The sequence below is a fragment of the Petromyzon marinus genome, unplaced genomic scaffold, assembly GCF_048934315.1.
Source record: "Petromyzon marinus isolate PM22_M1 ecotype Great Lakes invasive population unplaced genomic scaffold, UKy_Petmar_22M1.pri1.0 PM_Scaffold_14, whole genome shotgun sequence".
Classification (NCBI taxonomy): Eukaryota; Metazoa; Chordata; class Hyperoartia; order Petromyzontiformes; family Petromyzontidae; genus Petromyzon; species Petromyzon marinus.
This window is the reverse complement of record NW_027423102.1, coordinates 1023113-1046495: the sequence shown is the minus strand read 5'-3', so window position 1 is coordinate 1046495 and position 23383 is coordinate 1023113. Positions and strand designations below refer to the sequence as shown.

The 23383-nt window shown below is 51.9% G+C and overlaps 1 protein-coding gene across 2 annotated transcripts in view; it reads right to left on the bottom strand.

Moving 5' to 3' along the window:
• Window positions 1–9741: 9741 nt before the first annotated feature.
• Window positions 9742–23383, bottom strand: part of LOC142922687 (dual specificity tyrosine-phosphorylation-regulated kinase 4-like) — a 100201-nt gene continuing 86559 nt past the window's right edge. The window contains exons 4-8 of one of the 2 annotated variants that reach the window (XM_076063515.1): window positions 17268–17349; window positions 16744–16916; window positions 15231–15291; window positions 14523–14640; window positions 9742–10153 (exon numbers count right to left, since the gene is read on the bottom strand). In XM_076063515.1, coding sequence (XP_075919630.1) covers window positions 9913–10153; window positions 14523–14640; window positions 15231–15291; window positions 16744–16916; window positions 17268–17349 — 675 coding nt within the window. In that variant the 3' untranslated portion in view covers window positions 9742–9912. Of the gene's footprint in view, window positions 10154–14522; window positions 14641–15230; window positions 15292–16018; window positions 16917–17267; window positions 17350–23383 lie in introns of those variants that run through there. The other variant, XM_076063514.1, reaches the window with a different exon arrangement.

Sequence of the window (23383 nt, the reverse complement as noted above, 5' to 3'; positions counted from 1 at the left end):
CGTTACATTATATATGGGGATATTATGTTTGCTTAATGTGCTTTCCCTTAATGCGGCACTTTTCAGGAATGCATCTACCGGGTTAAATGAAGACTTAATGTAATGTAAGAGTGAACTGATCCAAAACAGGGGGAGAACATACAAACTCCACACAGGAGGACACCCGAGTCAGGAGTCGAACCGGGGACCCTCTACGTGAGGCACGAGTTGTCACCACCTCATCACACGGCCGCCCACAGCACTGGACATAACAACAACGTCGTCCTTGTGACGACACCACTCTGAATTCTTACCTCAATGGTGATCTCAAGATCTTCACTGCCACCAGGGTGTTCATCTTTTGGTCAAGGCACCGGATCACCTGGCTTTGAGCTCCATCCCCAATCTTCTTCAGCACCTCATAGCGGTAGTGGAGGTGCTCATGGTGGACCTGCACAAAATTACACAAATTTAGACTGACTATATTTTGAAAATCACAACATGTGAGCATTATTTTACGAAATAATTGCTTTTATTAAGCGTTTGGTTTTCTTAAATCTGTAATTGTGGAATGCTCTGATGTCTGCTGGCCGAGTCACCCTAAAAAAAGCTATTTAGCTCAATGGGCTTAACTTGGGAAATACACTTCTGATTGTGAAGTGTGTGGGAGAGTGCACGTGTGCTTTCTCTGGTTGGTTGGTGCTTAAATTGCAATGACAAGAAGCCACGAACCCCGCGACTGCTGCGCCCTGTGACCGCCCCCACGGCGGGGGCTTTGTGGCGAGTCTCACCGGAATGTAATGATGTTCGTGGTCGTCGTATCCATCGTTGTTGTGTCCCCGGGATCTGTTGCGGAGCGCAAAGTACCATACTTTCTGTATGGCGACAAGCTCCAGCTTCTCCCGGTGGGTCATTTGTGGGCCAAAGAGAGCCAGGATTGCTGCAGGCAAGAGAATAACAACAGCTGTCGGTGATCTTTCATTTAAGCAGCACAGCCTCAAAAAGTCTCAAGATTCCTTTTCAGGAGGTTCCTGCAGATGCTTTACAGAGAATGGGGGCGACGCTGCTGTCATTACGTCTGCTGTGTGATCCCAATTTGAGGAATTTGCAGGGGATTTGGATGTTTTGGCCAATACCAGTTATGTCCGTATGTTAAACCGTGCTTCGGCAGCCCTGCTAATCAGAAGTGAGGGGGAAAGGCAACAAACTAACAAGTTCGCAAAAATTATTGATTTAAAAGTGCATCGCTCCAGTGGCTGCCTAATGTCGGAAGAGCATTCCAGATGACTGCAGAAGCACATCTGAAAGCGTGCCATGCAGTGACCATCTTTGTTCGATGTCCAGCTATATGCAGCTCTGAGGACATCTTAGGTTGCTTGGGTTTGAAAACGGGGTTAACGAATTAGATAAATATAACACAGATATGCCAAGAAGGATTTTATGAAATAAGAATAGCTTTTACCCTTTCTGGCACAAAAACAGGTGTTAATATGTTCAAACACCAAATAGATACCTTTTGCAAGGCATCAAGTCTGCATTTACCACACGTACTTGTGGAAAAATATGCAAACAAACATGCTCCGATAATATATGGGCATTGTCTTTGAAACTGACTGGCCCGCACCAGAGACAGCCTTCTTTATGACCTTGTCTCGTCGGTGTTAGACCAGAGAACGGCAAAATTCGAACGGTACATCACCCATGCAACATGGCCACCATGAAGTCCCCCATGCATCATGGTCACTGTGACGTCCCCCTTGAAACATGACCGTCGTGATGTCCCACCATTCAGCGTGGCCATCTTGACGTCACTCATTTCTATTCTTACCTTGTGGCGATTTGCTGCGGATGGAGCCGGTGCGCGCTGAGGACAGCGCACTCCACGTGGTGCAAGACTCGCCGTTACTCTGAGCCTCTCCAGCTCGGCTGATCTACACACACAAAGCCAAACGTCCACCACATGGGCTTGATTAAGATGTTGGAGCAAGTGCAGTGGGCGAGCACTGAGCCAGCATCTCTGACATCCTGGGCTCCACATTCAGGAGGGTCCTGCCGAGATGTTGCCAGTTCTCAGCGTTGGGATATTTGGCCAATATCAGTTGCCATGCTTGGATTTACAATGAAAGACGTGTGGATTTCGAGGTCACACGCAGGTCAATGGCATCGTTCAAACTGTTAAGAGGAGTGAGTGGGACTCGGGCCGGACGAGCCATGGCTAGGAGGGACAACAATGGCTCACGGTCAAGAATAATAACGGAGCGACAACCAAGGAACAGAACACATCAGAGAGGAGAGCCGCTAGAGAGATGGTGCGACGAAATCGGCGCTTGGCAGATTATTCCATCACAGGATGTGAGGGGTAGTAGGGTCTCAGGGAGAGAGGCGTTCATCCATCAGTGGATAGATAACAGCGCTGTAGATGCTCACGCGTAGACGGGCACGTACACCAACAGGATCTCGGAGAGACACTCTGATAGACGCGCACACACTTAGGCGGGCAAGGAGAAGCACACCCAGGTATACAGGTGACAGGTAGGCACACGCAGAGGGGAGAACACACGTCCACCCATACTTCACCACACGAGTCGAGGAGCCACATGTACCTCCATGGTAGCAACTTGCAGACGAGGGTGCTCAGAGCTCACGGTGTCTCTCGCGCGGTCCGGGTCTCTGCGTGGAGAGCGGCAGACAGAGGCAAGGGACACGCAGAGTTGAAGGGGCATGACACACCCACGTCTAAACCCACGTCACGTCACAATGCGGACTCTCATCAACACGGACTCACATCCTCACCAGTCACACAATACGAAAAATACAAAAAACAACAACTGCCATTCGCCACTAAGTAGCGGTGATGTGACCACGGCGCCTGTGCCAGGCCAGGTGCACTTTGAGACCACGTGAAGTGCCGAAGGCTCACTGACAGGCGGTCACAGGTCAGACCCAGGTGCCATGAGTTGTCTGACTGAGATGACTGTGCCAACTTGCTGCATTTTAGATGCCCGGCTCAAAGGTTGTTGTCGTGAGCATTGCTCCTCTGTTCGGACACCACTACTAACACTACTCCTAACACCACCAACACCACCACTACGAACACCACCACTACGAACACCACTACTACGAACACCACTACTACGAACACCACTACTAACACCACAATTAACACCACGAACAAAGACAAAGATCCCCCGTATAGCCTTAACAGACTGTTGGGGCAAGTGCTGTCCGCGAGCACCTATGAAGGCCGGCACGGCACACGAGAGGGTGGGTAGCCAACACCACGCCCGGCCGCCTTTGTCTCCCCAGTGGCAATGTTTGCACCTCCCACCAGGTACTCATTTAAGGCTGAGTCGATCTAGGGTGAGGCCCAGGACCAGTTCAGATAATCGTCACCAATGTTGGCTGTGAGCGGGAATCAAACCCAGGTCGCCAGGTTCTTAGAGCAGCGCGCTAACCGCTACACTACCCCACTAACACCATAACTAACACCACTACTAACACCACCACCAATAATACCACCAACACTAACACCACCACTAAGACCACCACGAACACCACTACCAGCACCAATAATACCACCATCACTAACACCACCACGACTAACACCAGCAACAAAAATTCCACCATCACTAACACCAACAACAACAATCGCCATTCGCCACTAAGTGGCGGTGATGTCACCACGACGCTTGTGCCAGGCCATGTGCACCTTGAGGCCAAGTGAAGTGTCGAACGCCCGCCCGCTGGCAGGAGGTCACGGGGCAGACCCAGGTGCCACAGGTCGACTGACTGAGATGACTGGCTGATGCACCACCTGTGCCCCTTACTGTGCCAACTTGCTGTGCTTTAGCCATCCGGCGCTCTGCTCGTTGTTGGGAGCGTCGTTCCTGCGCTCTCCGTTGTTGTTGGAGGGCGACTGCCTCCAACTGCCCAGTAGCGTCCTTCACGAGCCTCTTCCACAGAGGCCGATCTTGACACAGCTGGTACCAGTTATCGGCAAGTCCACTCAGCTCCACATCCTGCTGTACCACATCATTCCATCTCTTCTCTAGCCCGTGCTGCGTCCGTTCAGCCCCCTCGATCCGGCCAAATAAAATCTGCTTGGGCATGCGGTGATTGGGCATGCAGGCTGCATGGCCCAGCCAACGCAGCCTTGACTGCCGGAGGAGCTCACTGATGGGGCTTTGTCCAGATCTTTCGAGGATTTGTGAGCTCCTCACACAATCCAGCCTTGTTAAACCCAGGATTGATCGGAGGCAGACCAGCCTCAACGTTTCTAACCGGCAAAGATGTTCCATTAGGGGGGTCCACGTTTCACAAGCGTAGAGAAGGGAGGGAATGACTGTGGCTGAGAAGACCCGAAGCTTCGTGTGGAGCGACAGACCAGGTAGCTTCCACACAGCGTTACCCAACTGCTGAAAAGATAATGCCGCTCGACTGATTCGGAGTGAGACCTCTGCTGTTAAACCGGAGACGGTCATGAGCACACTGCCCAGGTATGGGAAACTTTCCACTCTCTCCACAACTGCCCCATCACCGATTGGGAGTTGTGGGGGTGGAGTGCTCGATGGTACAAAATACCCAGGCAGGTGCTTCGTTTTGGTGGGGCTGATGGTAAGGCCCCACCTCTTAGTGGCACACTCCAGTTTTAGCAGCAGCGCCTCCAACTCCTCCTCTGAGTGAGCCGCAATTATCACGTCATCGGCATACATAACGTGGTTGACCAATAGGGAGCCATCCCTTGACGGCATCCGGGCATTGATCAGCCTCCCACTGTATCTGTACCAGATGGAAATTCCTCCGGTACAGCTACTGAAGGCCTCACGAACTACGTGGTCGAAATAGATGTTAAATAATGTTGGAGCCAGAGGACATCCCTGTCGCACCCCAAGGTGAACAGGGAATGGCTCCGACTCCCGGCAATGTAGTTTTACCCGGGTCCGCTCACCATAATGAAGGTCCTTAAAGATCGTGAGCAGCGGGTCAGGGACTCCGAAAGCACGAAGAAGCCAGAGAGCAGGCCTACTTATGGTGTCATAGGCCTTTACCAGGTCAATAAAGCAGAGATGTAGGTCTTGTTGGAATTCCCTACACCTCTGCTTTAGCAAACGGACAGAAAATATGGCATCTGTGCAGGACCACCCTTTCCTGAAACCACATTGGGGCTCCGCAAGCCTCTCCTCAGCATGCCTGGTAAGGCAGTGTTGAATAATCCTTGCCAGGACCTTTCCCGGCACACTGAGGAGTGAGATGCCCCTGTAGTTGTTACAGTCTGTGCGGTCTCCCTTCTTAAAGATGGGGACCACCATGGCATCTGATCACCTCACTTACACCACCATCACTAATACCACCAACACCACCATCACTAACACCAGTAACACCACCACTATCACCACTACTAACAACCACAATCACTAACACCACCCGCAGACTCACAACGGACACGCACAGACTCGCAACGGACACCCACAGACTCACAACGGACACCCGCAGACTCACAACAGACACCCGCAGACTCAGAACGGACACCCACAGACTCGCAACGGACACCCACAGACTCACAATGAACACCCACAGACTCACAACGGACACCCGCAGACTCACAATGAACACCCACAGATTCACAACGGACACCCGCAGACTCACAATGGACACCCACAGACTCACAACAGACACCCACAGACTCGCAACGGACACCAACAGACTCACAAGGAACACCCACAGACTCACAACGGACACCCGCAGACTCACAATGGACATCCACAGACTCACAACGGACACCCGCAGACTCACAACGGACACCCACAGACTCACAATGGACACCCACAGACTCACAACAGACACCCGCAGACTCACAACAGACACCCGCAGACTCAGAACGGACACCCACAGACTCACAACAGACACCCGCAGACTCGCAACGGACACCCACAGACTCGCAACAGACACCCACAGACTCACAACAGACACCCGCAGACTCAGAACAGACACCCACAGACACACAACGGACACAAGCAGACTCACAACGGACGCCGGAAGACTCACAACGGACACCCACAGACTCGCAACAGACACCCGCAGACTCAGAACGGACACCCACAGACTCACAACGGACACAAGCAGACTCACAACGGACGCCGGTAGACTCACAACATACGCCCACAGACTCACAAAGAGACCCATTAACGTGGAAAGGGACCAATCTATTTGGAAAGGGACCAAGGGAAGGCGCCCAACCGCCATCTTGCATAGGGAAGGCACCTAACCGCCATCTTACGTGGGGAAGGCGTCCAATCGCCATCCCACCCTACCTGCCCATTATAAATCCACCCCACCTGTCCATTATGAACCCACTCTACGTGCCCATTATAAACCCACTCTACCTGCCCATTATAAACCCACCCTACCTGTCCATTATAAACCCACTCTACCTGCGCATTATTAACCCACTCTACCTGCCCATTATAAACCCACCCTACCTGTCCATTATAAACCCACCCTACCTGTCCATTATAAACCCATCCTACCTGACCATTAAATACCCACCCTACCTGCCCATTATAAACCCACCCTACCTGCCAATTATAAACCCACCCTACCTGCCCATTGTAAACCCACCCTACCTGTTCATTATAAACCCACCCTACCTGCCCATTATAAACCCACCCTACCTGCCCATTATAAACCCACCCTACCTGCCCATTATAAACCCACCCTACCTGTCCATTATAACCCACCCTACCTGTCCATTATAAACCCACCCTACCTGCCCATTATAAACCCCAGTGACACGGCCAAGATGAACCCACCCTACCTGCCCATTATAAACCCACCCTACCTGTCCATTATAAACCCACCCTACCTGCCCATTATAAACCCACCCTACCTGTCCATTATAAACCCCAGTGACACGGCCAAGATGAACCCACCCTACCTGCCCATTATAAACCCCAGTGACACGGCCAAGATGAACCCAGACCCCACACGTCACTGACAATCGACGGCACCAGACCCCACAAAATCAACGTCCGCAAGGTCATCTCACGTCCCGGTGACTTTATGCACAATAACAACCCTCTTAGAAGAACACAACATTCTTACAATAATTATAATATTTACAATAATAACATTCAAAACTACGATATTATGTACAGAGCTATATATGATTAAATTATAACATTTTTTCTTAAACAAACTTCACGTGGCAGGGCCTAGACAGGCTTCTCGCCCAGTGCCTGCACCAGGCCTCCCTTCCCCCTCCCCATGTCCTGGAAACCGTGTGGCGAGGTCACTCCCTCCCTCATCCTCCTCCTTTGAGGACTGCCACCGGATGAAAACCAGCATGGGCTGGAGTCCCGGGGTAAGTGGGCCCTGGGTAGGCTACTGGGCTGAGTGTGTGGTGAGTGAGTGGTGGGCTGTGTGGTGAGTGCAGTCAGAGTGGCTGTGTCCAGTCCATGTCTGGGTTTCCACTCTTTCGTCTTCTGCCACAGCTGTTTCCCCACGGGAGTGTGTGGGGTGAGTGTGTGTGTGTGGTGAGTGTGTGTGGTGAGTGTGTGTGTGTGTGGTGAGTGTGTGTGTGGGGTGAGTGTGTGTGTGGGGTGAGTGTGTGTGTGTGTGGGGTGAGTGTGTGTGTGTGTGGGGTGAGTGTGTGTGTGTGGGCTGGGTGTGTGTGGCTGGGTGTGTGTGGTGAGTGTGGTGTTACGGGGTGAGTGGGTGGTGCGTGCGGTGGTGGTGCTGCTCGTGGTGGTGGATGGCACCGACTCCACCACCACCACCACGCCGCTACTCTGCCGTGGGCCGTCCACCACACAGCAGCAGGCGGCCGAAGAGCGACCGGAGTGAGCGGAGCGCCCTGCCCAGTTGGGCCAAGCCCCCTCGCTTCCTCTTCTTCTTCTCCTCCTCCTCCTCCTCCTTCTTCTGCTGTTGCCGCATCTCCACCTCCTCCATCTTCTCCATCTTCTCCTTGTTCTCTTCTGTCTCCTCCTCCAACTCCTTCGTCTCGACCTCTTGCACCACGGCCACCACCACCACCACCTCCTTCTCCTCCTCCTTCTCCTCATCCGTCTCCTCCTCCACCTCCTCCACCTCCTTCTCCTCCATCTTCTCGTCCTTCTCCTCCTTCTCCTCCTCCGTCTTCTCCTCCTCCTCCATCTTGTCCTCGTTCACTTCCATCTTCACCACCTTCGTCTCGACCTCTTGCACCACCACGACCACCACCTTCTCCACCTCCTCCTCTGTCTCCTCATCACCCCCCTCCTCCTCACATTTGTTCTCCTGCTCCTCATTCTCATCCTTTTCCTCATCCCCCGTTTCCTCCTCTATCTCCTCATCCATCTCATCCTCATCCAACTCCTCCTCCTCCATCGCCTCCTCCGCCTCCTCGTCCTCCTCCATCTCCTCCTCATCCTCCGTCTCCTCCTCCTCGTCCTCATCCTCCTCCTCATCCTCCTCATCCTCATCCTCCTCATCCTCATCTTCCTCATCCTCCTCCTCATCCTCCTCATCCTCCTCCTCCTCCTCATCCTCCTCATCCTCATCCTCCTCATCCTCATCCTCCTCCTCGTCCTCGTCCTCCTCCATCTCCTCCTCATCCTCCTCCTTCTCCTCCTCCTCCTGCTCCTCCTCCTCCCCCTCCTCATCGGAGGAGGAGGATGTTGATGATGATGATGATGGGAGCCTCTTCTCCGGCTGAGCTCTGTGGAGAGAGAGGCAGCAACACCACAGCACCACCACGTCAGCATCGCGCGACTACGGCCAGAGGTCACAGTCGGTCCCCACCCCCAGGAGTGGACTTGCCCATCACGAGTTTCTACAGACTCATAGACACCCACAGAGATTCACAGAGACCCATACTCATAGAGACCCATACTCATAGAGACCCATGCTCATAGAGACCCATACTCATAAACACCCACAGAGATTCACAGAGACCCATACTCATAGAGACCCACAGAGACTCACAGAGACCCATACTCATAGAGACCCATACTCATAGAGACCCGCAGAGACTCACAGAGACCCATACTCATAGAAACCCACAGAGACTCACAGAGGCCCATACTCATAGAGACCCATACCCATAGAGACCCACAGAGACTCATAGAGACCTATACTCATAGAGATCAGCAGAGACCCATACACACAGAGACCCATACTCATAGAGACCCACAGAGACTCACAGAGACCCATACTCATAGAGACCAGCAGAGACCCATACACACAGAGACCCATACACATAGAGACCCATACTCATAGAGACCCACAGAGACTCACAGAGACCCATACTCATAGAGACCCATACCCATAGAGACCCACAGAGACTCACAGAGACCCATACTCATAGAGACCCACAGAGACTCACAGAGACCCATACTCATAGAGACCCACAGAGACTCACAGAGACCCATACTCATAGAGACCAGCAGAGACCCACAGAGACCCATACTCATAGAGACCCATACTCATAGAGACCCACCGAGACTCACAGAGACCCATACTCATAGAGACCCACCGAGACTCACAGAGACCCATACTCATAGAGACCCACAGAGACTCACAGCGACCCATACTCATAGAGACCAGCAGAGACCCATACTCATAGAGACTCACAGAGACTCACAGAGACTCATACTCATAGAGACCAGCAGAGACCCATACACACAGAGACCCATACTCATAGAGACCCACAGAGACTCACAGAGACCCATACTCATGGAGACCCATACTCATAGAGACCCACAGAGACTCACAGAGACCCATACTCATAGAGACCCACAGAAACTCACAGAGACCCATACTCACAGAGACCCATACTCTTAGAGACCCATACACATACAGAGACACACAGAGACCCATACACACAGAGACCCATACACACAGAGACTCATAGAGACTCATAGAGACCCACAGAGACCCATACACACAGAGAGAGCCTCACCGTGGCTTCACAGCTCTGGGGAGGGCCCGGCTGGTGGTGGGGAGGGCCCGGCTGGTGGTAGGGAGGGCCCGGCTGGTGGTGGGGAGGGCATGGCTGGTGGTGGGGAGGGCCCGGCTGGTGGTGGGGAGGGCCCGGCTGGTGGTGGGGAGGTCGTCGCTGGGGCTGGCGGTGTCGTCGCTCTGGAGCCAGCCGTGAGCCAGCGCCTGCTCCGGTGTCATGCGGAGTTCCGGATCCCAGCTAGGGTGAGGGGGGGCATGGAGGGGGGTAAGGGGGGGCACGGAGGGGGTTAGGGGGGGCACGGAGGGGGGGGGGAAGGACAAGAAGGGGGGTGAGGCGGGGTGAGGATATGACGTTCGCTAGACGTACGTCACGTTCCGATCTGATCGTGTCTGTACGTGTGTGTCTGTACGTGTGTGTGTGTACGTGTGTGTGTGTACGTGTGTGTCTGTACGTGTGTGTGTGTGTACGTGTGTGTGTGTACGTGTGTGTCTGTACGTGTGTGTGTACGTGTGTGTGTGTACGTGTGTGTGTACGTGTGTATCTGTACGTGTGTGTGTACGTGTGTGTAGGTCCGTCCGGCAAAACAACCCCCTACCTCCTCGTGGTGCCGGACGGGCAACTCTGCCGTGGACAGTGCTGTGGGGGGAGGTCCAATTTCGATTGGCTCCTCCCCTCATGGCATCTGTGTCCACCACAGGGTCTAAACGGGAGCTCTGGACGGGTGCGAGGGGCTGGTAACCCCTCCACCTTCAATTAATTACCACTAAACCGCGAATTAAGTATATAGCTAATAAGCTTGTGCCGGAGGCCCCGGGGGGCCAGGCGTCTATGACGTCTCCTGGCCAAACCCCAATTGGCGGAGCCAGGAGATTGAATATCTACCCTCGGGGCTCCTCCAGAAACAACGAAAAACCACTACGGGTGGCAACGTGGAATGTTCGAACGCTCACTGCGGAGGAGAGGCTGCCACTCCTCTGTCGGGAGCTGGACCGGTACCGCCTGGATCTCTGTGGCATTCAGGAGGTCCGGTGGACCGGTTCTGGCTCCTGCCACCATGATGGGTGGACAGTCCTCTACTCGGGGCAGCAGACTGCCAAACAACAGGATGTGGCTCTTCTGTTGAACAAAAGAACGAAGGGGGCGTGGGAGCGTGGCGGTGAGGTGTGGGAAGCTGTAAGCCCCAGGCTACTTTGGGCTCGCCTTCCCATCAACCGGAGGCGAGGAATGGTGGTCGTGGTTACTTATGCCCCCACCGAAGATGAACATCCGTGAAAGGATGCAGGCAAAGCCAATGAGTCAGATGCCTTCTATGACCTCCTGTCACAGGTGCTGGCTAAAGTGGCCCCTCGGGATAGAGTCATCATGTTGGGTGACTTCAATGGCCGAGTTGGTCATGATGCTGGCACCTGGTCTGGAGTGATTGAAGGGCATGGGCCAGATCAGCTCAATAACAACGGTAGGAGGCTGCTAGATTTTTGTGCAGCCCATGGGCTTGTAATTACCAACACGCTGTTCTGGCATCGGCGCATCCACACAACATCATGGATGCATGCCGGGTCCAAGCAAGAACATCTGCTGGACTACATAGTTACGGACCAGCGGATGCGAGCCCATGTCCTTGACACCAGGATCTACCGTGGAGCTGATCTGCCCTCTGACCATTGACTAGTCATATGTAAGATGCGCCTGCCATTCTTCCACTCCGGTGGTGGGTGTACACCCAGGACCCCATGCCAACCTAAAGTGGCCTGGTCTCAGTTATCTGATGAAAGTTGCAAGCGAGAATTTAATCATCGCTTGCGGCTGGGATTGGCATCGTCCCCGACTCCTCCTGATGTCGAGGGGAAATGGGCGAGGTTTAGGACTGTGACTCATGCAGCTGCAATGGCTGCTTTGGGTACGCGGTCCAGACCTCCCCAGAGACCCTGGCTGACAGAGAAGGTGTTCAGGATGGTTGAGAAAAAACGACAGGCCCACTGTCATCGGCTACAGAATCCCACGTCAGAGAATGAGGAGGCTTACCGCAGCCTTCGCTCGGAGGTTCGGAGAGCCGTGAGGCGCTGCAAGGATGGGTGGTGGTCGCGGGTTGCTGAGGAGATGGAGTCTGTCTCCGTGGCCCGTGATCACAAATCTCTATTTAACTCCATCAAAAAAGTAACCTGCAGCGCCACACCTATTACCATCATTAGGGGAAAAAACGGTGATCTAATCTCCAACCCCCAGGAATAGGTTTGCAGATTTGCTGGGCATTTCTGTGAGGTCCTGGGGGAGGGAAAATCCCTCAGCCAGGAAAACATCGTGGCACAAAGTGAGGATGACCCTGCTGAGGCTGCGGTGCCTCAAATATTGGAAGAAGTCACCCCCTGTGAGTGGCTGGCTGAGGTGCCATCTGTTGAGGAAGTACTGAAGGCGATCCGGAGTCTGAGACCAGGAAAGGCAGCGGGCAGAGATGATCTCCCATGCGAAATGCTGAGGGAGGGTGGCGTTTGTGCACAGACTGCCCTATATGACATCATAACAACAGTCTGGACCACTGGACGGGTTCCGCAGGATTGGAAGGATGCCCTGGTAGTCCCCCTTTTTAAGAAGGGGGACCGCACAGACTGTAACAACTACAGGGGCATCTCACTCCTCAGTGTGCCGGGAAAGGTCCTGGCAAGGATTATTCAGCATCGCCTTGCCAGGCACGCTGAGGAGAGGCTTGCGGAGCCCCAATGTGGTTTCAGGAAAGGGCGGTCCTGCACAGATGCCATATTTTCTGTCCGTCTGCTACAGCAGAGGTGTAGGGAATTCCAACAAGACCTACATCTCTGCTTTATTGACCTGGTCAAGGCCTATGATACCATCAGTAGGCCTGGGCTCTGGGTTGTTCTTCGTGCTTTTGGAGTACCTGACGCTCTGCTCACGATCATTAAGGACCTTCATGATGGTGAGCGGGCCCGGGTAAAACTACGTGGCCGGGAGTCAGAGCCATTACCTGTACACCTTGGGGTGCGACAGGGATGTCCTCTGGCTCCCACATTATTTAACATCTATTTTGACCACATAGTTCGTGAAGCCTTCAATAGCTGTACCGGGGGAATCTCTATATGGTACAGATATAATGGGAGGCTGATCGATGCCCGGGTGCGGTCAAGGGATGGCTCCGTATTGCTCAACCACGTTATGTATGCTGATGATTGGGTAATAGCTGCTCATTCAGAGGAGGAGTTGGAGACGCTGCTGCTGAGACTGGAGCGTACCACTAAGAGGTGGGGCCTTACCATCAGCCCCACCCAAACTAAGCACCTGCCTGGGTATTGTACCATCGGACACTCCACCCCCACAACTCCCAATCGGTGATGGGGCAGTTGTGGAGCGAGTGGAGAGTTTCCCATACCTGGGCAGTGTGCTTATGACCGGCTCCAGTTTAACAGCAGAGGTCTCACTCCGAATCAGTCGAGCGGCAATATCTTTTAATTGGTTGCGTAACGCTGTGTGGAAGCTACCTGGTCTCTCGCTCCGCACTAAGCTTCAGGTCTTCTCGGCCACCGTCATTCCCTCCCTTCTCTACGCTTGCGAAACGTGGACCCCCCTAATGGAACATCTTTGCCGGTTAGAAACATTTAGGCTGGCCTGCCTACGATCCATCTTGGGTTTAACCAGACTGGATTGTGTGAGGAGCTCACAAATCCTTGAAAGATCTGGGCAAGGTCCCATCGGTGAGCTCCTCCGGCGGGCAAGGCTGCGATGGCTGGGTCATGTAGCCCGCATGCCCAGCCACCGCATGCTGAAACAGCTTTTGTTCAGCCGGATTGAGGGGGCTAAACGGGCACGGCACGGGCTAGAGAAGAGATGGAGTGACGTGGTACAGGAGGACGTGGAGCTGAGTGGACTTGCTGATGACTGGTACCAGCGGTGTCAAGATCGGCCTCTGTGCAGGAGGCTCGTGAAGGACGCTACTGGGCAGTTGGAGGCAGTCGCCCTCCAACAACAACAGAGGGCGGAGGAGCGACGCTCACAACAACGAGCGGAGCGCCGGGTGGCTAAAGCACAGCAGGTTGGCACAGTAGGGGGCACAGGTGGTGCATCAGCCAGTCATCTCAGTCAGTCGACCTGTGGCACCTGGGTCTGCCCCGTGACCTCCTGCCAGCGGGCGGGCGTTCGACACTTCACGTGGCCTCAAGGTGCACATGGCCTGGCACAAGCGTCGTGGTGACATCACTGCCACTTAGTGGCGTGTGAGTGTGTGTACGTGTGTGTACGTGTTCGATTCCCGCTCACAGCCAACACCAGTGACTGCGATTATCTGAACAACCGGTCCTGGTCCTCCCCTCGGTCGACTCAGCCTCAAAAGAGTACCTGGTGCGGTGTGTAAACATCTCCAACCCTGAGACAAAGGCGGCCGGGCGTGGTGCTGGCCACCCACCCCCTCTGTGTGTGCCACAGCACCGGCCTTCATAGATGCTGCTACTCGCTACTACTAACAGCACTTGCCCCTACAGTCTGCTAGAGGCTACACGGGGGATTTTGTCTGTGTGTAGGTGCTGCTACTCGCTACTACTAACAGCACTTGCCCCTACAGCCTGCTAGAGGCTACATGGGGGATCTTTGTCTTTGTTCTTACTGTAGGCAGTTTCTGATAAAGTTCACGAGCTGAGCTCCACATCCCCACAGCACGAAATGCAGGGGAATGCTTCCCGGGTGACGCTTCGTGGCCGGGCAGAGAGGATGGCCGAATCGGTCTGCAGGAGAGCGAGAGAGACAGAGAGAGACACAGATAGACAGAGATAGAGAGATAGAGAGAGATGGATAGAGAGACAGGGAGAGAGACAGAGAGAGACAGAGAGATAGAGAGAGAGGCAGAGAGAGACAGAGACACAGAGAGAGACACATAAAGAGATAAAGAGAGAGACAGGGAGAGAGAGACAGACACACGCACAGTGTCACTAACCACCACGTCAACAACATATCAACTCACCCACCCACACCGACTCCCACCCACCCACTTACTCACCTAACTACCTATCCACTCAACCCACCTACCACCCGACCTATCCACCAACTCACCCACCCACCTACCCACCCACCAACCTATCGACCCACCTATCCATACTTGGGTTGCTTATCAACCCCAACCCAGGTCGTAATTGAGTGGGCCCAAACCCCAACCACCACCTCCTCCCTACCGCTCCCCCCAGGCCCCCCCCACCACCACACCACCACCATCGCCACCACCACATCAACAACACACCACACCACGACACCACCACCACTGAACCACCACCAACACAGCACCACCACCACACCACCACCACACCACCCTTCTACTCACCAAAGAAGTGCTCTTTGTTGCGAGATCTCTCCACCATTTCTTTTGGAGGCATGCCCAGGATCTGCACAACCATTTCAAGACAGCGACAAAGAGAGACACGCTTGTTACATGCATTTTACACGCATGTTACACGCGTGTTACACGCATGTTACACGCGTGTTACACAGAGAGACCCATAGAGATTCAGAGACATATAGAAACATAGGGACTCCTAGAGACCCATACATAGATGCATAGAGACCGACAGAGATTCAGAGACTCACATAGAACCATAGGGACTCACAGAAACCCATACAGAGACCCATAGAGACCCATAGACTTACATAGAACAATAGGGACTCACAGAGACCCATACATAGACCCATAGAGACCCATATACTTATATAGAACAATAAGGACTCACAGAGACCCATACAGAGACCCATAGAGACCCATATACTTACATAGAACAATAGGGACTCACAGAGACCCATACAGAGACCCATAGAGACCCATAGACTTACAAAGAACAAAAGGAACTCACAGAGACCCATACAGAGCACCTTGGAGATCTAGAGACTCATATAGAAGGACAGTGACCTACACAGGGACCCAAGCTACAGCTAAACTATTTTTCTTTAACCAGGTAAGGCGCCCACAGAGCTACGTAGCTATTTCTCATCGGCCGTACGGCAGAAAAAGATCTCTATGTGACATTGTCACATTGAGCATTATGGGTGCGTAGGTGGGTAGATAGGTGGGTAGGTTGGTAGGTGGGTGGGTGAGTGTGTAGGTGGGTAGATAGGTTGGTAGGTGGGTGGGTGTGTCGGTAGGTAGGTGGGTTGGTAGGTGGGTGGGTGAGTGGGTCGGTCGGTGGGTTTGGCGAGTCGGTGGGTCACTGGCTGGGTGACTGGCTGGGTAACTGCGTATTTGTCTGGGTGTCTGGCTGGGTGATTGGCTGGGTGACTTACTGGGTGACTGACTGGGTGACTGGTCAGGTGGCTGGCCGGGTGGCTGTGTATCGGGCTGGGTGACTGGCTGGGTGACTGGCTGGGTGACTGGCTGGGTCACTGGCTGCGTGTCTGGCTGGGTGACTGGCTGGGTAACTGGTCAGGTGACTGGCTGGGTAACTGGCCAGGTGACTGGCTGGGTGTCTGGCTGGGTAACTGGCTGGGTGTCTGACTGGGTGTCTGGCAGCGTGACTGGCTGGGTGTCTGGCAGCGTGACTGGCTGGATGACTGGCTGCGTGACTGGCTGGGTGTCTGACTGGGTAACTGGCCAGGTGACTGGCTGGGTGACTAGCTGGGTGTCTAGCTGGGTGTCTGACTGGGTGACTGGCTGCGTGACTGGCTGGGTGTCTGACTGGGTGACTGGCTGGGTGTCTGACTGGGTGGCTGGCTGGGTGTCTGGCTGTGTGGCTGGCTGGGTGTCTGGCTGGGTGACTGGCTGGGTGGATGTCTGCGGGGCCGGTCTGGGCCAAGTCTCCCGCTTGAGGTGTCCCCCCCCCTTTCCCCCAAGGAGGCTCCCCGGTCACCTCGATGCAGCATGCCAGGTGGTCGTCGCGGCCGAAGGAGAGGAAGAGGTCCCTGCCGGTGGCCATCTTGGCGACGGTGCAGCCCAGGGACCACGTGTCCGCGGCGCAGGTGACCGGGTAGCCCAGCAGCACCTCGGGCGCCACGTAGACGAGGGTGCCTCCCACGTGCGAGGCTGTGCGGACGACGGCAAGCGACAGCGGCGGTGATGGTGAATGTGGACTGGGTACGTGCGCGTGTGTGGGGGGCGGTGGTGGGTGGGTGGGTGGGAGGAGAAACCCGCACACAGACACCCACACACCCACACACACACACCCACTCACACACCCACACACCCATAACCACACACCCACACACCCACACACCCACACCCACACACCCACACACCCACACACACACACAGACACCCACTACACACACCCACACACCCACACACACAGACACCCACACACACACCCACACACACACCCACACACCCACACACACCCACACACACAAGTGCAGGTGTATGAGGGTCACCACTCACGTGGACGGTCCACAAAGAAGCTGAAGCCAAAGTCGGTGACTCTGGCAACGCGGCTCGCGATGTTTTTCACCAGAATGTTGCCCTGGATGGGGAGCGAGCGGCAGGGAGAGAGAGGATTCACACTCAGCGGGGTCAAGGCGTCGAACACTCTCTAGGACTGTACGTCTATGTACGGTAACTACCTCTACTTATGAACGTTCAGCTTGCGAACTATCAGAGATACGAACCAAACCCAGTCCGTACGCTCCAGTTGCTGCTGTTCAGAACCGAGAGTTCATAAGTTCGATAGATGGCGGTCGTGGCATCTACATCTGCAGAACGTGAAGAACCAGTGGTAATCTACATCTGCTGAATGTGAAGAACCAGTGGCATCTACATCTGCAGAACGTGAATAACCAGTGGCATCTACATCTGCAGAACGTGAAGAACCAGTGGCATCTACATCTACAGAACGTGAAGAACCAGTGGAATCTGCATCTACAGAACGTGAAGGACCAGTGGCATCTACATCTACAGAACGTGAAGAACCAGTGGCATCTACATCTGCAGAACGTGAAGAACCAGTGGAATCTACATCTGCAGACTGTGAAGAACCAGTGGCATCTACATCTGTAGAACGTGAAGAACCAGTGGCATCTACATCTGTAGAACGTGAAGAACCAGTGGCATCTACATCTACAGAACGTGAAGAACCAGTGGCATCTGCGTCTACAGAACGTGAAGGACCAGTGGCATCTACATTTACAGAACGTGAAAAACCAATGGCGTCTAAATCTGCAGAACATGAAGAACCAGTGGCATCTATATCTGTAGAACGTGAAGAACCAGTGGCATCTGTGTCTACAGAACGTGAAGAACCAATGGCGTCTACATCTACAGAACGTGAAGAACCAGTGGCATCTTCTTCTACAGAACGTGAAGGACCAGTGGCATCTACATCTGCAGAACGTGAAGAACCAGTGGCATCTACATCTGTAGAACGTGACGAACCAGTGGCATCTACATCTGCAGAACGTGAAGAACCAGTGGCATCTACATCTACATCTACAGAACGTGGAGAACCAGTGGCATCTACATCTACAGAACGTGAAGAACCAGTGACATCTACATCTAAAGAACGTGAAGAACCAGTGGCATCTACGTCTACAGAATGTGAAGGACCAGTGGCATCTACAGAACGCGAAAAACCAGTGACATCTATATCTCCAGAACGTGAAGAACCAGTGGCATCTACATCTGTAGAACTTGACGAACCAGTGACATCAACATCTACAGAACGTGAAGAACCAGTGGCATATTCGTCTAAAGAATGTGAAGGACCAGTGGCATCTACATCTACAGAACGTGAAGAACCAGTGGCATCTACATCTACAGAAAGTGAAGAACCAGTGGCATCTACGTCTACAGAACGTGAAGGACCAGTGGCATCTGCGTCTACAGAATGTGAAGAACCAGTGGCATCTGCGTCTACAGAATGTGACGAACCAGTGGCTTCTACATCTACAGAATGTGAAGAAGCAGTGGCATCTACATCTGTAGAACGTGATGAACCAGTGGCATCTACATCTACAGAACGTGAAGAACCAGTGGCATCTTCATCTACATAACGTGAAGAACCAATGGCATATACATCTGCAGAACGTGAAGAACCAGTGGCATCTACATCTACAGAACGTAAAGAACCAGTGGCATCTTCGTCTACAGAACATGAAGGACCAGTGGCATCTACATCTGCAGAACGTGAAGAACCAGTGGCATCTACATCTTTAGAACGTGACGAACCAGTGGCATCTACATCTAGAGAACGTGAAGAACCAGTGGCATCTACATCTACAGAACGTGAAGAACTAGTGGCATCTACATATGCAGAACGTAAAGAACCAGAGGCATCTACATCTGTATAACTTGACGAACCAGTGGCATCTACATCTGCAAAACGTGAAGAACCAGTGGTATCTACATCTACAGAACGTGAAGGACCAGTGGCATCTACATCTACAGAGCGTGAAGAACCAGTGGCGTCTACATCTACAGAACGTGAAGAACCAGTGACATCTACATTTAAAGAACGTGAAGAACAAGTGGCATCTACGTCTACAGAATGTGAAGGACTAGAAGCATCTACATCTACAGAACGCGAAAAACCAGTGACATCTATATCTCCAGAACGTGAAGAACCAGTGGCATCTACATCTGTAGAACTTGACGAACCAGTGACATCTACATCTAAAGAACGTGAAGAACCAGTGGCATCTACATCTACAGAATGTGAAGGACCAGTGGCATCTACTTCTACAGAACGCAAAAAACCAGTGACATCTATATCTCTAGAAACGTGAAGAACCAGTGGCATCTACATCTGTAGAACTTGACGAACCAGTGACATCTACATCTACAGAACGTGAAGAACCAGTGGCATATTCGTCTACAGAATGTGAAGGATCAGTGGCATCTACGTCTACAGAACGTGAAAAACCAGTTGCATCTGCGTCTACAGAATGTGAAGAACCAGTGGCATCTGAGTCTACAGAATGTGAAGAACCAGTGGAATCTGCGTCTACAGAATGTAACGAACCAGTGGCATCTACATCTACAGAACGTAAAGAACCAGTGGCATCTTCGTCTACAGAACGTGAAGGACCAGTGGCATCTATATCTGCAGAACGTGAAGAACCAGTGGCATCTACATCTTTAGAACGTGACGAACCAGTGGCATCTACATCTGCAAAACGTGAAGAACCAGTGGTATCTACATCTACATAACGTCAAGAACCAGTGGCGTCTACATCTACAAAATGTGAAGAACCAGTGACATCTACATTTAAAGAACGTGAAGAACCAGTGGCATCTACGTCTACAGAATGTGAAGGACCAGTGGCATCTACATCTACAGAACGCGAAAAACCAGTGACATCTAATTCTCCAGAACGTGAAGAACCAGTGGCATCTACATCTGTAGAACTTGACGAACCAGTGACATCTACATCTGCAGAACGTGAAGAACCAATGGCATATTCCTCTACAGAATGTGAAGGACCAGTGGCATCTACATCTACAGAACGTGAAGAACCAGTGGCATCTACATCTACAGAAAGTGAAGAACCAGTGGCATCTACATCTACAGAAAGTGAAGAACCAGTGGCATCTACGTCTACAGAACGTGAAGGACCAGTGGCATCTGCGTCTACAGAATGTGAAGAACCAGTGGCATCTGCGTCTACAGAATGTAACGAACCAGTGGCTTCTACCTCTACAGAATGTGAAGAAGCAGTGGCATCTAAATCTACAGAACGTGAAGAACCAGTGGCATCTACATCTGTAGAACGTGATGAACTAGTGGCATCTACATCTACAGAACGTGAAGAACCAGTGGCATCTTCATCTACATAACGTGAAAAACCAGTGGCATATACATCTGCAGAATGTGAAGAACCAGTGTCATCTACATCTACAGTACGTGAAGAACCAGTGGCATCTTCGTCTACAGAACGTGAAGAACCAGTGGCATCTACATCTGTAGAACTTGACGAACCAGTGACATCTACATCTAAAGAACGTGAAGAACCAGTGGCATCTACATCTACAGAATGTGAAGGACCAGTGGCATCTACTTCTACCGAACGCAAAAAACCAGTGACATCTATATCTCTAGAAACGTGAAGAACCAGTGGCATCTACATCTGTAGAACTTGACGAACCAGTGACATCTACATCTACAGAACGTGAAGAACCAGTGGCATATTCGTCTACAGAATGTGAAGGATCAGTGGCATCTACGTCTACAGAACGTGAAAAACCAGTTGCATCTGCGTCTACAGAATGTGAAGAACCAGTGGCATCTATATCTGTAGAACGTGAAGAACCAGTGGCATCTTTGTCTACAGAACGTGAAGAACCAATGGCGTCTACATCTACAGAACGTGAAGAACCAGTGGCATCTTCTTCTACAGAACGTGAAGGACCAGTGGCATCTACATCTGCAGAACGTGAAGAACCAGTGGCATCTACATCTGTAGAACGTGACGAACCAGTGACATCTACATCTGCAGAACGTGAAGAACCAGTGGCATCTACATCTACATCTACAGAACGTGGAGAACCAGTGGCATCTACATCTACAGAACGTGAAGAACCAGTGACATCTACATCTAAAGAACGTGAAGAACCAGTGGCATCTACGTCTACAGAATGTGAAGGACCAGTGGCATCTACAGAACGCGAAAAACCAGTGACATCTATATCTCCAGAACGTGAAGAACCAGTGGCATCTACATCTGTAGAACTTGACGAACCAGTGACATCAACATCTACAGAACGTGAAGAACCAGTGGCATATTCGTCTAAAGAATGTGAAGGACCAGTGGCATCTACATCTACAGAACGTGAAGAACCAGTGGCATCTACATCTACAGAAAGTGAAGAACCAGTGGCATCTACGTCTACAGAACGTGAAGGACCAGTGGCATCTGCGTCTACAGAATGTGAAGAACCAGTGGCATCTGCGTCTACAGAATGTGGGAACCAGTGGCTTCTACATCTACAGAATGTGAAGAAGCAGTGGCATCTACATCTGTAGACCGTGATGAACCAGTGGCATCTACATCTACAGAACGTGAAGAACCAGTGGCATCTTCATCTACATAACGTGAAGAACCAATGGCATACACATCTGCAGAACGTGAAGAACCAGTGGCATCTACATCTACAGAACGTAAAGAACCAGTGGCATCTTCGTCTACAGAACATGAAGGACCAGTGGCATCTACATCTGCAGAACGTGAAGAACCAGTGGCATCTACATCTTTAGAACGTGACGAACCAGTGGCATCTACATCTAGAGAACGTGAAGAACCAGTGGCATCTACATCTACAGAACGTGAAGAACTAGTGGCATCTACATATGCAGAACGTAAAGAACCAGAGGCATCTACATCTGTATAACGTGACGAACCAGTGGCATCTACATCTGCAAAACGTGAAGAACCAGTGGTATCTACATCTACAGAACGTGAAGGACCAGTGGCATCTACATCTACAGAGCGTGAAGAACCAGTGGCGTCTACATCTACAGAACGTGAAGAACCAGTGACATCTACATTTAAAGAACGTGAAGAACAAGTGGCATCTACGTCTACAGAATGTGAAGGACTAGTAGCATCTACATCTACAGAACGCGAAAAACCAGTGACATCTATATCTCCAGAACGTGAAGAACCAGTGGCATCTACATCTGTAGAACTTGACGAACCAGTGACATCTACATCTAAAGAACGTGAAGAACCAGTGGCATCTACATCTACAGAATGTGAAGGACCAGTGGCATCTACTTCTACAGAACGCAAAAAAACAGTGACATCTATATCTCTAGAAACGTGAAGAACCAGTGGCATCTACATCTGTAGAACTTGACGAACCAGTGACATCTACATCTACAGAACGTGAAGAACCAGTTGCATCTGCGTCTACGGAATGTGAAGAATCAGTGGCATCTGCGTCTACAGAATGTGAAGAACCAGTGGAATCTGCGTCTACAGAATGTAACGAACCAGTGGCATCTACATCTACAGAACGTAAAGAACCAGTGGCATCTTCGTCTACAGAACGTGAAGGACCAGTGGCATCTATATCTGCAGAACGTGAAGAACCAGTGGCATCTACATCTTTAGAACGTGACGAACCAGTGGCATCTACATCTGCAAAACGTGAAGAACCAGTGGTATCTACATCTACAGAACATGAAGGACCAGTGGTATCTACATCTACATAACGTCAAGAACCAGTGGCGTCTACATCTACAAAATGTGAAGAACCAGTGACATCTACATTTAAAGAACGTGAAGAACCAGTGGCATCTACGTCTACAGAATGTGAAGGACCAGTGGCATCTACATCTACAGAACGCGAAAAACCAGTGACATCTAAATCTCCAGAACGTGAAGAACCAGTGGCATCTACATCTGTAGAACTTGACGAACCAGTGGCATCTACATCTGTAGAACTTGACGAACCAGTGACATGTACATCTGCAGAACGTGAAGAACCAATGGCATATTCCTCTACAGAATGTGAAGGACCAGTGGCATCTACATCTACAGAACGTGAAGAACCAATGGCAT